At 54.5% G+C, this 12,760-nt stretch overlaps 6 protein-coding genes across 6 annotated transcripts; 5 read left to right on the forward strand and 1 right to left on the reverse strand.

Moving 5' to 3' along the window:
- Positions 1–961: 961 nt before the first annotated feature.
- Positions 962–2,143, forward strand: CPAR01_07055 (deuterolysin metalloprotease; the record flags this gene model as incomplete). The annotated part of the gene is made up of 3 exons (XM_060491326.1): positions 962–1,163; positions 1,217–1,502; positions 1,564–2,143. The coding sequence occupies 3 exons, from the start codon at positions 962–964 to the stop codon at positions 2,141–2,143; spliced, it is 1,068 nt and encodes a 355-aa protein (XP_060350200.1).
- Positions 2,144–4,142: 1,999 nt separating this feature from the next.
- Positions 4,143–4,436, forward strand: CPAR01_07056 (uncharacterized protein; the record flags this gene model as incomplete). Its single annotated transcript, XM_060491327.1, has 1 exon — positions 4,143–4,436. One exon carries the CDS (start codon positions 4,143–4,145, stop codon positions 4,434–4,436), a length of 294 nt encoding a protein of 97 aa, XP_060350201.1.
- Positions 4,437–5,754: 1,318 nt separating this feature from the next.
- CPAR01_07057 (glycosyl hydrolase family 18) lies at positions 5,755–7,117 on the forward strand (the record flags this gene model as incomplete). The annotated part of the gene is made up of 3 exons (XM_060491328.1): positions 5,755–6,030; positions 6,089–6,880; positions 6,941–7,117. 3 exons carry the CDS (start codon positions 5,755–5,757, stop codon positions 7,115–7,117), a joined length of 1,245 nt encoding a protein of 414 aa, XP_060350202.1.
- Positions 7,118–8,188: 1,071 nt separating this feature from the next.
- CPAR01_07058 (uncharacterized protein) lies at positions 8,189–8,716 on the forward strand (the record flags this gene model as incomplete). Its single annotated transcript, XM_060491329.1, has 1 exon — positions 8,189–8,716. The coding sequence occupies one exon, from the start codon at positions 8,189–8,191 to the stop codon at positions 8,714–8,716; it is 528 nt and encodes a 175-aa protein (XP_060350203.1).
- A 660-nt stretch (positions 8,717–9,376) lies between these two features.
- On the forward strand, positions 9,377–10,405 carry CPAR01_07059 (uncharacterized protein; the record flags this gene model as incomplete). Its single annotated transcript, XM_060491330.1, has 1 exon — positions 9,377–10,405. The coding sequence occupies one exon, from the start codon at positions 9,377–9,379 to the stop codon at positions 10,403–10,405; it is 1,029 nt and encodes a 342-aa protein (XP_060350204.1).
- A 144-nt stretch (positions 10,406–10,549) lies between these two features.
- CPAR01_07060 (uncharacterized protein) lies at positions 10,550–12,349 on the reverse strand (the record flags this gene model as incomplete). The annotated part of the gene is made up of 1 exon (XM_060491331.1): positions 10,550–12,349. One exon carries the CDS (start codon positions 12,347–12,349, stop codon positions 10,550–10,552), a length of 1,800 nt encoding a protein of 599 aa, XP_060350205.1.
- Between the last annotated feature and the right edge of the window lie 411 nt (positions 12,350–12,760).

A 12,760-nucleotide genomic window follows, 5' to 3' on the forward strand; every position in this document is an offset into this window, starting at 1 on the left:
CCCGAGTCCGATTGCCGAGGCTCATGATTAGACGAGTCGTTGAAGTTCGTCTCATCTTTCAGGCGATGATATCCCCGTCCGCCCACCCGCCCGCTACGCAACTTCCACAATTGATCCATGGTACAGTCAAGGTGGCAACTTACGCACATACGCGCATCTTTTGGCGAGGAACTCGCTGATAACGTATAAGCGGACATGGCCGCAATGTCCACACATGGCCCTCCTGCGATATGAACTGATGCGACAATACTCAGTGTTTTCCAATGGATTGCCAGGCCATACCCTGCTCATTACCTAAGGACCTCCCCTTTTCGCACCAAATGCCACAACAGCCTTCCTAACTTGCTTAGTCTTGGGTGTGGGACAGCCGCCCATGCGTCTGAATTGCCGGTTTCCCCGGCCTCTCTTGCGGCGCTGCATCGGGCCCATCCGCTTCCCCTTGTTGCCCACATACCGAGATCACCAGACTATCCCAATGTTATCTGCTGTTTAACGGGCTCCTTTTCATTTGCTCAACGGCTTTCTGCCAGCTTGTAATATGCACGCTACCCACCCTCTGCCTTCCGCACCTCCTCGACATGGATCGAGTTCCCGAAGCTTTTCTTGAATAGACTCAAACTACCCCGACATGTCCTAGTTATGCTTGATTTAGCTCCATTTAGCTCCTGCCAGATCCAGACTAGCCAGGTTCATTGTGAACCGCCCACATTTACGACCGGCGGAGACGTGTACTTTCAGACTTGCCATTGTAATCTCACCTTCTTGACGAAGGAATTGCTCCGTTCGGGCTTATCAGAGCCCTGTTAATGTTGGCCATGCAACCGTTCAATCATGATATTGACCGACAGAACGAAAACAAATCGAGTATTTATATAGCCCAAGTATCCGCGAACAATGATTATAATGCTTCTCTTCACTCCCATCCTCAGTCATCCCTCATCCCTCAGGTCTCTAGGTCAAAATGGTTGCCAAGGCTCTCTCCGTCGCCCTTCTCGCTGGTGCCGCTTCGGCCACTTGCCCTCTCTCTATTGAGATCAGCAACGCCGAGAACCACACCGTCAACGTCGCCGTTACCAACACCGGCAGCGAGGCCGTTTCCGTCTTCAAGGGCAACACCGTCTTCAGCGACCATGCCACCCAGGATCTCCTGGTGACCGATGCCGGTATGTAGATGCACGCTATTACATCATTGGGGATAGCATCTAACAAGAATCAGAGGGCACTGCTCTTCCTTTCGAGGGTATCTTCGTCAATTACAAGCGCACTGGCCTCGACGCCAAGCTCTTCCAGAAGATCGCTGCCGGCGAAACCATCACCGTCCCTGTCAACGCCGCCAAGAGCTACAAGCTCGACGGCATTGCCGACGCCAAGGTCACTGCCATCCAGGGCTTCCGCTACGCCGTTGGTGACAGCATCCCCTCCGCCTTCAAGGACTTGGCTTCCTGCGCCGATGTCACCTCCGGCGAGGTCGAGGTCACTGTCGACCAGACCACCGCTGCTGCGTAAGTCCTATTCCAACATTCGGTGCGAATAGCGACCCTCTTACTAACCTGACATCTACAGGGACCACATCTCCCGCAAGCGTGAGGAGCCCTTCAACTCCCGCATCCAGAAGCGCGCCATCACCTATTCGTCTTGCACCACCGCGCAGACGACCGCCCTGAAGACCTCCGTCACCGATGCCATCTCCATGGCCAAGGCCGCCTCCACCGCTGCAGGCACCTCGTCCTACTACTACACCACCTGGTTCAAGTCGACCTCGGTCGCCTCCAAGGTCCAGACCATCTACAACGACGTCGCCGGCGTGCAGACCACCTCCCCCAAGATCTCCTGCACCGACACCTACAGCGACTGCACCGACGGCAGCGCCCTCCTCTACACCGTCCCCTCGGACAACGTCATCGTCCCCTGCCCCAACAACGGCTTCTGGGGCTTCCCCGAGCTCGCCTCCCAGTGCTCCGGAGACGACTACGACCGCGCCGGCAGCATGCTGCACGAGATGACCCATCTCTACGGCACCACCGACTGGGCTTACGGCCCCACCGCCGCCCAGGCTCTGTCTGCCACCAAGGCTGCTGCCAACGCCGACACCTACGAGATGTACGCTGAGAGCGTCCGCCTCGGTGGCTGCACCACCGGCTAAGCGTGTTCGTCCTTATGACCTACATGCATAGTTTGGTCTGGGCGCTGTTCCCTTTTGGGGATGAGAGCCCTTCCTTCTTTCAATGTCTATAATTCAGTTGACGGTCCGGGTAGAGTGGGAACTACTGCGGGATATTTATATGCCTAGGGGGAGCTTGATCGGGGAATGGCTTGATGTGAGCTGAGTGCTAGAAGTAGCCTATGAAGTAACGGTTGAACTCCTGAAATCTTTTCACTATCGCAAGTGATTACTTGACTGTGATACATGCACTCGAAGAAGAAGTCTTTTTTATCAGGTTGTAGACTAGGCGTATGAGATCCCGAATGTTCCCAGAAACCATGGTTCCTCAACAAGTAGTCCGAACTAGTATGTCTTTGTGGTTGTAGTTCCAATCGCCTTCCTGCCTGATTCCAATTGCGCCCATTCCCATTGTCGCTTGTTTGTCCCCACAGTCTCCAGAACTCATAGATTATCAGATCGGATTTTCTCAATCGGTTTCATTCAGCGCAATATCCAGACCATCCGACTTGTAATAGTAGAACGTTCAGTCGCGAAATCGGCTCATCCATCTTGCATTGGCGGTCTCCTCCTGCAGCAACCCACCCTTCCATGCCACTTCCATGGCGTCAATCGTGTTCGCTCTGACCTCAGACGTGCAGTATTAAACACTCATGAAGCTTTTTGTATGGAGAACGGCGAGATTGGCAGTTATCAATTGAGCGTGCGGTGGTGAAGTTGCGTTAGCCGCAGAGTTCACAGACTACTTTGGTTATCTGCACATCTTGCCGAAACCTTACTTGACCATTGAGCTTATAAGCTTTCTCTTTGTTCAGATAATTTTATGTAAATATTTGACATTGAACTCGGAACAGACGATCTTGTAGGAGCTTTGGTTGATTGTCGCTGCGAATTCTCCTAAATCCGAACTCTGAACAATCAACAGGGCTTTCTCGCCGAATGTTTGCTGGAAATAGATATGATCTGCAAGGTTCAGTCTTGTTTTTGTGTCAAAAAAGCTTAGTAAATTGCCGACCCATCTGGTCGCCAGCATCACCGTGAACCCGATCTCGTATTTCTTCCTGGTCGCCCTCGCTTCAATGTGCCGGTTTTCTCAATGCACTGCGGACGACACTAGAAGTTCGAGGAATGCTCGTGAGATTGTACCATAACGTCTTCCAGGCAGACCAAAGCCTCCATGTCACGAAGACGAATGCTATCAAATTGAACCATGAACAAAGTTCTTGAGCCCCGTTATCAAGAGAAAAGCTCGGTATATGTCGTCGGCAATAAGATAAGATTTTCGAGTCTTCCAATTGTCAAACAGATGAATGCTCTCTTCGGTTATGACGGTGACAGCCGTTGCCTGGGCTAAGCTCTCAAAGACCTGGAGCCAACAGACCTGGTTTGGACGACATCTCAGAACAGCCTTTCGATGGCATATACTCTACGTATATGTTCCTTCCATTTTCTGAGACGGAGCTCTCTCGATGCTTTCTGGACTGTCATCTTGAACGTGAGCGACGCAGAATCGCAAGGAAGAGAAACACGCTTCGTTTTCGCGACTCAACCGCATTCGGCTTTGGAAGGAATTAACAACTGTTCAGTGGGTCCAATCAGATGTGATCGCCTCCACCGGAAAATACCACAGGCCTCGTCATTTTCCGATGTGCTGCCAAGACTAATAACGAAGAGTGGTCGGATGGTTTCGCAGCCGGACTGGGAACGTAGCTATTCCCAATTTCCCCTGAAAGAGGAAATTCCCCAATTCCGGTGGCTGACTCAGCTCATACCGCGCAAAGAAAACGAGTAGAAAGAGAGAAAAAGCGGCTCTCAGGGGTAAAGCGGGGTGGACAAAAGCGCCCTTGCATGTGGGAAACGGCACTTCCGGGGCCCCGGGAGACCATTCGCGGGCGGCGTCGCGCCGGCCGACTGGGCGTTTATCGTGCGCGTGAAGCTACTAACGGCCGCCTATGATTTGACTGATGGAAGACGAACAGTAATGCAAGTGATCAACCTCAAGTTGAACGATCGGACAGCTGTCAGCTTGTCACCTCTCATGATCTGTTGGCTGTTCCTGTTCGCCCGATCGGAGGGCCAACCGCCGGTCGGCACTCCCAGGCCGCCGCCATGTAACGCTGGCTGCAACGCACGGCACCAACCAACGTCCAAGACGCACGAAATGCTTTTAGCCAGAGTTTCAGAATGTTCGACCTCGGCAGCCCGCTCAACCACTCGCTCTACGCTCTGTACGGCTAGTTGGGCAGACTGCTATGGTGTTACAGTGGTACACTAGAAAAAACAAAGTTTTTGCCCTGAGGAACCGCTCTCCGCCAAGGTGGAAACGAAACCGTGGGGGGAGGAGGAGGAGGATGAGGAGGACTCTGGAGGGTGGCACGGGTGGGCAATGGGAGGCCTTTCACAACTGCGCTGTTCCTTGAAAGGGGTTTGGCGGCTTCGCGAAAGATAGTTCGCGAACATGCGATTGTGAAAGACCGAAAGAGAGAGAAAAGAAAGAATGCCTTACTCCGATCGCCACAGTTCCCTCAGACCAACCGGCCAACCAACATGCCATAGACGAACCATCGCGTCCCGTCCAGTCAGCTCCCCAGGGTTCCGTCACATAGTAAAGTTCATCCTCGTCGACCAATCCCCAGCAATTCCACGAGAGCACGGCATCTTTTGTGAGGCATAACTCTGTAGACGGGCTTGTCATCCGCGCCATCGTGGCCACTCACTGCGCCATGCTCCCCCTCTCCCGCAAAAGCCAAGACTCCCAAGAGCCCAAGTTGGGAAAACCCCAATATGGCAGTCATTCGCCCAGTCCGATCTCCCGTTGCTTGAATGCAGCTGCAGCATAGCAAGACGTAAGTGCCCAGCTCCGTCCCGGGCGGCCCGGCGCAAGAGGCATCCTTGGATTCAAATGGAACCCAGGAAAACCTTCCATTGCTGTTGGCCCGCCCTTCTAAGAATAGGGGGCTCGTGCTGGGTGCATGTTCGCAACTCTCACATACCGACAGGGCTGCCGCCGCAGCAGACGCACAGAATTTGGGAACCCGTCTTTGCCGCTCGGGGCTCAGGGGTATATCTGACTGCATGGAGCACAAATGCACCTCGTAAGCCTATCAAAGAGAACATGCCGATATCTTTCCATACCTAGACATGCTGCAGCCTCGAGCACCAAAGAATCCTGAACAACTCATAGGGAGAAAAGTTGAACATCAGACCAAACCTTTGGGTTCGCGGCACCTGGGTGATCCCTGCCGGCAGAGGTCGTCAGCCCCCCTGCTCCGAGTCATTCGCGCGCCTGTTTGCCGTTGACGTTGGTCCCAGCGGCCCCAGAAAAGCAATTAGTTTGCTTCGTCAACATGGGGCTATGGTGAACTCTATTGTAGTGCTCCGTAAGGGAGGTGGCTCCTCAACTCCGTAAGGTGGTTGTGAACAGTGTTGGCCGCGAGGGGGTCGTACGACGTCGAAGTTATTTAAGCAAACCGAGCCGTCACCCCAATCCCCGAGAGCTGTTGGCTTGCTAGCTTAGCCTCGAGCTGAAAATCTTTTCCAACTTTACTACATTCTTTTGCATCTAGTTCGTTTCTACTATTCACAACAGCATCATGTCATTCGCTCAACTCTCGCTCGCGGCCATGTTGGCCGTGGGCGCTTCCGCCGCGCCTTACTCTGCGCGCAACGTCAACACCTCTGGCGTTGTCGCATCCACCTATTTCGCGGGTTACCACGCGAACCGCGGATTCCCCGTCTCCGCCATGCCGTGGGACAAGTACACCGACGCAAAGTATGCCTTCGCCGAGACCGCCGCCGACGGCAGCCTCAACCTCACAAAGTCGGCTCCCGACCAGCTTCCCGCCTTTGTCGCGGCCGCCAAGGAGCACGTATGTTACCCGTAGATCAACTTTACTATCCAACACAGTATCTAACACCTCTCCGCAGAATGTCAAGGCCCTCGTCTCCATCGGAGGCTGGACCGGCAGCCGCTATTTCAGCACCGCCTTCGGCAGCGCGGAGAACAGAACCGCCTTCGTGAAGACCTGCCTCGACTTTGTCGAAAAGTACAACCTCGACGGCCTCGATTTTGACTGGGAGTACCCCAACCGCCAGGGCCTCGGCTGCAACACAATCGCAAAGGACGATACCGCAAACTTTGCCTCCTTCCTCACCGAGCTCCGCCAGAAGCAGACCAAGCAGCTCTACCTCACCGCCGCCACCAGCCTGAACCCCTGGAACAACGCCCTCGACGTCGCCAGCACCAACGGCACCCTCTCCTCTTTCGCCAGCTCCCTCGACTACCTCATGGTCATGGGCTACGACATCTACGGCGCCTGGGCTGCTACCGGAGGCCCTAACGCACCCCTTGCCATGACTTGCGACGCCCGCAACAACCAGGGCGGTATCAAGGAGGGTGTTGAGAAGTGGATTGGCGCCGGCATCCCCGCCAACAAGCTCGTTCTCGCCGTCGGTGCCTACGGCCACGGATTCTCTGTTAACTCTACCAACGCCTTCGCCTCCCCTGGCGTCTTGAACGCCTACCCCGTCCAGAACAGCACCAACCGATTCCAGGGCAGCAGCTGGGACGACGACCCATCAATCGACGAGTGCGGTGCCGCTTCTCCTCCTAGTGGAACGTACACCTTCTGGAGCATGATCAAGGAGGGCAAGTTCCTCGACGAGACGGGCAAGCCTCGCGACAGCATTGCTACCGGATACGACAACTGCAGTCAGACTGTAAGCTCCCATTTCCCCCCCTAAGTCTCATCCTTTGACATGATCTAACATGATGAATAGCCCTTCCTGTACAACGAGACTGCTCAGGTCTGGGTTTCCTACGACAACGTCCAGTCTTTGACCGCCAAGGGCAACTACGTCACATCCAACAAGCTGGCTGGCTTCGCCATGTGGGAGGCTGGTGGTGACTACAACAACATCCTCATCAACGCCATCCGCTCTGCGGTCGGCTTGTAAGGGAGTGATTGCAGTCGAGCGTGCATTGGTTAGATAAAAGGTCTCAGCGACAAGTTGTAATAACATCATCCATGAAGTACATACCATTTCCTTCTCATACCTTGTTACACCACATTAGTGTTCATGTATCCACCATAAAAACTTCAAGTGGCCTGCAGCAGTGCCCGAAGCAGTTTACAATATTGCCTGCATTAGTCTTCAATCTTATAGTTGAATCGGTGCCTGTCAAAACAGGTTTGCCGGGCGCCTACCGGTGATGCTGTGTGATGCTTAACCAGCTCAAGTACCTAGATAGGCATGTAACCAAAGAGACACGACCACGATAGCTACCCAGCTCCCTCCTAATCCTCTTCTATCTCTACCAAAAAGGTTTACTCATCGCGGAAAATGATAGAAGAACCTTCTGAGTGATGGTCGATATCTCTCTCGACTTCTCGAACCTGGTGGAACAAAGGGCGAATATCAACAAGATAAGAAGTGTCTCGTCTCCATTGTCTTGCTATTCTGTAGGTTGATGCATCAAGAGGCAACAACCTAGGTAAGACTGCGAGGCTGTGTGGCCTATACAGCGCGCTCCTCATGAGCTCGTACCGACAGGAATCTCATATTGGAAAGAGGCAGCCTTTTCACGAAAGCTCCTTCCTTGAGCTGCTTTATGAGTGCCTGCCTAGATTCGACTCGAGTCGAGAACGTCGGCTGCCTCAGCGAAGCGAATATAAGATTGCCTCACTTTTTTCAATGAGCAACAATTCTGATCACCTTCACCACTCACATCACTCTCACAATTTCACAAATATCTTGCAACTCGTTCTTCTTCACCATCGACTCAAAATCCCACGACTCCACGGGTCCAAGAATCCTCCTTCTAAGTTCTTCGACACCACGCATTTGATACTTACCTTACTTTCACAACTCATATCCACCTCTCGCAGTAAGTATCACGGCAATCTCATCTCCTCAATTCTCACCTCGCCCGTCTTTCTCACTTACACATCCACATTTCATTCACTCTCATCACTGCAAGCCATCCACTCACCGTATTCTACCAGAAACTCGCAACATCAACACAAAATGCCTCCCAAGACCGCCGCATTCGAGGCCGCCGCCACCCTCAACCTCACCGACGGCGAACTCAAGCTCGCCCTCGCAATGATGAAGCACGTGGACCGCCCTACCACCACCGTCCTCGAGAAGATGGCCGAGGAGGCCGGCCTCTCCGGCGCCTCCAGCGCCCGCACCCTGCTCACCCGCGCCGCTACCAAGCACGGCTGGTTCGCCGGCGGCGGCAGCAGCAACAGCACCGATGATGGCTCCGGCTCCATCCCTACGCCCCGCCCCAAGAAGGCCGCCACCCCCCGCAAGAAAAAGATCTCCGAAGTCGAGGAGGGCGCCGAGGAGCAGGGCACGCCTACCAAGAAGCGCGGCCGCAAGAGCAAGGCGCAGAAGGCTGCGGAGGAGGCTGCTGCCGCTGAAGCTGCTGAAGCTGCTGCTGAGAAGACTGTGGATGATAAGGAAATGAAGGAGGATGGTGATGGTGCTGTCAAGGAGGAGACTGGTGATACCGATGGCGCCAAGGAGGAGGATGTCGAGCAGAAGTGAGATGGACGCAACCACATTGGGAACTTTACTTTGTTCGTTGGGTTTGGCAGGATGGATGGATGGGCGACTGCTCTTTCTCACTCTGGATTGATGATACTCTCTCTCTTGGCTTGGACAGTTGCTGTCTAGCTGCATGGTTGCGACGTATGGTACTGAGCCCAACATGAGGCTACATGGTACTGGAGGGAATTGCTTTACATGAGGTATTTCGAGAACAAGACATTAGTAAAGACTTTCAACTTGAATCGATTCGTACAAGGTGGACAGCTACCTTCCATAAGTCATTAAGCCATCGTGATTACCTGCGTAGAAAACCTCGCCTCTCACCATGGTGGATGGAGTGGCGGGTCACAGAAAAGTGCCCCCCTGAAGCTGCAATGATTTTAACTTTGACATTTGTCGAATTGGTTTGGTATTGACGTACATTATCTCCGCATCAGCGTAGATTAAAAAAAGGAAAACCCATTAACGCGCAGTGACGCGCTTTGGCGTCGACCGCGGGAGTCATGACATCATCTGCCCTCTGGCCTTCAATGCCATTTCAAAAGTCGACGCTATCCTCACCAGAATCACCCCTTAAAACAAATTGAGCAGTCGCAACTGACAACTGTGCTTACGAAGTCGCGATTTAATCCGTAAAGACCCAAAGAGACCCTCGCAATGACACCGCCAAAAGAATCCGCATCCAGCAACTCTGATAACGAAGCCGCCGACACTGGCACGAAGCGCAAAGCCTCGGAAGCCTCACAGCCCGAACATAACCAAGACGATGAACCCGACACGAAAAAGCCCAAAACTGAGAATCCAAAAGCGACGGTAGACTGGCTCCTAAGCGACGAGGCCTTCTCCCTCGCCTTCCCCTCGCTCCTACAAGGCCACGGCGAAATCGACTGGGACGAAGGCCAACATCGCAAAGACCCACCCCCCGACTCCGCCGGGAAGAAAGCCAGTACGACAAAGGCCTCAAAGAAGAACGGCAACGACGAGAACGACGACGATGAAAGCGATGGAAAGGAACCGCGCCTAACTTACCCAGACTCCACCCTAACCCCCTTCCAAAACCTCGTCGCCGCCCTCCTCCTAAGCAAACCCATCTCCCACCGCCTCGGCCTCCGCACCATCAACACGCTGCTCAACCCGCCCTTTGGCCTGCGCACGCCGCAGGACCTCAACGAAGCTGGGTTCGAGGGGCGGAGGAAGGTGATGTGGGAGGCGAGGACGCAGCATAAGGAGAAGACTGCTGTGCAGTTGGGGGATTTAGTTGAAGGGGTGAGGAAGATTTGCGGTGGGGATGGTGATGGCGGTGAGGGGAAGGAAGACGAGGGAGATGTTGAGAAGATGACTGCGTTGAGGGAGATGGTCAAGGGGATGAAGACAGAGGAGGCGCAGAGGAAGGTTGAGAAGGTGTTGACTGATGGGATTAAAGGCGTTGGACCGACTGGCGCTGGGATCTTTTTGAGGAGAGTACAGGAGGAATGGGAGGAGGTGTTTCCGTATGCTGATCAGAGAGCTCTTGAAGCTGCTGTCAAGTTTGGAGTCATTCAGGAGGGTGACGGTGCGAAAGAGTTGGCGGATGTGGTTGAGGGGGATCGGGGGAAGTTTGTGAGGATGCTGGATGTGCTTGTTGGGATTCAACTTGAGAAGAAGATGGACGAGGCGCTGAAGATGGCGAGAGGTGACGGGGAATAGGTCACCGGTATGGAATTTGTTGGGTTCTTTTCGTAATTTGTCAGCTGCTCTCAACCCGGTCTCAATGATATCCTTTCCCCGATTCCAGATGCAAATTTCCTTATATGCCGCTGTGCCTTACTTTGCTTGATGCTTCCTCATTTTCTAGTAACGCGGGTTCTCGCCATATCCCTGGTTCTGTTGATAGCCCTGATTTCCGCCATAGCCTTGGCCACTCTCATGGCCTTGATTACCCCCGTAGCTCTGGTTACCCCCGTATCCCTGGTTTCCTCCATAATTCTGACCCTGCCCTTGTCCGTAACCTTGGCCCTGGTTCTGGTTGTAATTTTGGTTGTAGTTCTGACTTTGGCCGTAGTTCTGGTTCTGACTTTGACCCTGGTACTGATCCGAGTGGTACTGCTGGTACGAGGATGGCGGCTGGTTCTGATCAGGTCGGTATTCCTGATGTGATTGATGCTGCTGCTGCTGATGTTGCTCAGGTCGGTACTCCTGGCTCGGAGGAGGGTTGTACGACTGCTGATGCGAGCTCTGTCCACCATACTGCAGCGATGGAGGCGGCGCGTAGTTGCCACCCTGGGACTGGCCCGAGTGGTGCTCACCACCAAGCTGAGATCCCGCCGTCGGCGCCCCGACGCTAACATTCTCATTGCCGATATCATCCGGCACGTTGATCTTGACCTTGGGAAGGTACTTTTGCACCTTTTGCTCGACAATGTTCTGGACAAACACCCAGCTCTCGCGCTCGAACTTGCGATGGCCACCGTTGACGACGCCAAGAATGCTCTCGCGCAGTGTCTCCTGCACCTTACGCACCAGGGCCCGGATCTTGTTGACCAGCTTCACCTTGATATCATCTCCGAATCCGCGGTCCGCGTGTCCGCTAGCGTCGCGGTCGAGCTGGGAGTCAAAGGGGTTTCCTCCGAGAATATTCTCCAGAGGTCGCTGAAAGGCGTCTGGCAGGAGCTCAAAGAGCTGCTTCTCGATGGCACCGAGGATCTTGCGGAACTCCAGACGGACTTCCCTGTGCACCTTTGCCAGACCCGTGCTGAGCTTGTCGCTGATGACCTTTGAGAAGCCACCCCTCTCGCCCTCGCCCTCAGGACCGTCGCGATCACCGATGCCCCGGCTACCCTCCTGTGAACTCTTCTTGTTTCCAAATAAGCCTCCAAGCCCCTTGACCAAATCCTTGACCTGGTCCTCAATCTCGCCCTTGACGCCGTCGCCGAGGTCCCGCGTGCTCGTGTTGCCGCGCAGCCACCGCTTGATATGCTCCAGCGCAATCTTGGTGAACTGCTCAGCAATAGGCGCATGTTGCTCCCTTAGCTTCATACCGACCTTCTCCTTGATCTCGGGGCTGATGACTCGGGCCTTCTCCTCGGGGTTCCGCGCGGCGTCCTTGACGGTGTTGCTGAGAACGCCGAGGAGACCGTCGAGCTCGAAGCCCTGGCCGCCGCCGCCTGAGCCCTTGTTCTTCTCCAAGTGGTCTTGGACGACGTTGATGGCGGAGGAGAGGAAGCCCTTTGCCCCACCGAATGAGTCGCTGTGGCTGATGCCGCGACATTGGGTCTCGGGACCGCCGCCTCCTCCACCACGGGCCTCGTCGGTCAGGTTGAAGATGTCGCGGAGGTCATCGCCTGCTTCGTCTGTGATGACGCTGAAGCTGCGGGTGAGCTTGCCAATCTCATCTGCGAAGGGCAGGGATTGGATGCCGTAAGCGTCGGGTGGTGTGTCGTTCAGTCCTCTCGAGCCATCGCCTGAATTCTTGTCCTTGTTGAAGAGTGACCGAAAGGCGTCAACAACCTGGTCTTCAAGGCTGTCGATGGTTCTCGTTTGGAAAGTGTCGATCTCAGACGCGATGCGGGGCTGGATCTGTGGAGCGAGAGAGTCAACATACTCGTCGACCTTTGTCATCAAGACGTCGGGGAGGCCACGAGAGTTGGACATCGTTGCGGTGGTAAGGGGTGGGGGATTTGGAGATGAATGGCTAGCTTAGGAGGAGAGGCAAGGCACAATAAAGGTGACCGTTGAGCTCTCGAATGGTGCTAGCTTGGGGGATGGTCGGCGGCCGGTCCCGCTTGTGCTGGTGCTGGTGGTGAGGCAGCCGGAGGCAGCTGAGCTGAGCTCCAGCTGAGCTGTCACGTGTGACGCCATCGCCATGGCGGGGTTGCGACTGCCCAGACGGCTGACGTCAGGTTCGGCACGGACCATCCGTGAGGGGTTGACAGTACGTATCTTTCAAGAGCTCTCACTGAGCTCTCACTCACCCACTCACTCCCTCACTCACTTATGAATCCCCTTCTCATAACACACATACCCATGAGGTCCAAGCGAATGTTGAGCTGTAAGAGACCAGTC

This window comes from Colletotrichum paranaense, assembly GCF_030867605.1.
Source record: "Colletotrichum paranaense strain IMI 384185 chromosome Unknown Scaffold_5.1, whole genome shotgun sequence".
In the NCBI taxonomy this organism is placed as follows: Eukaryota; Fungi; Ascomycota; class Sordariomycetes; order Glomerellales; family Glomerellaceae; genus Colletotrichum; species Colletotrichum paranaense.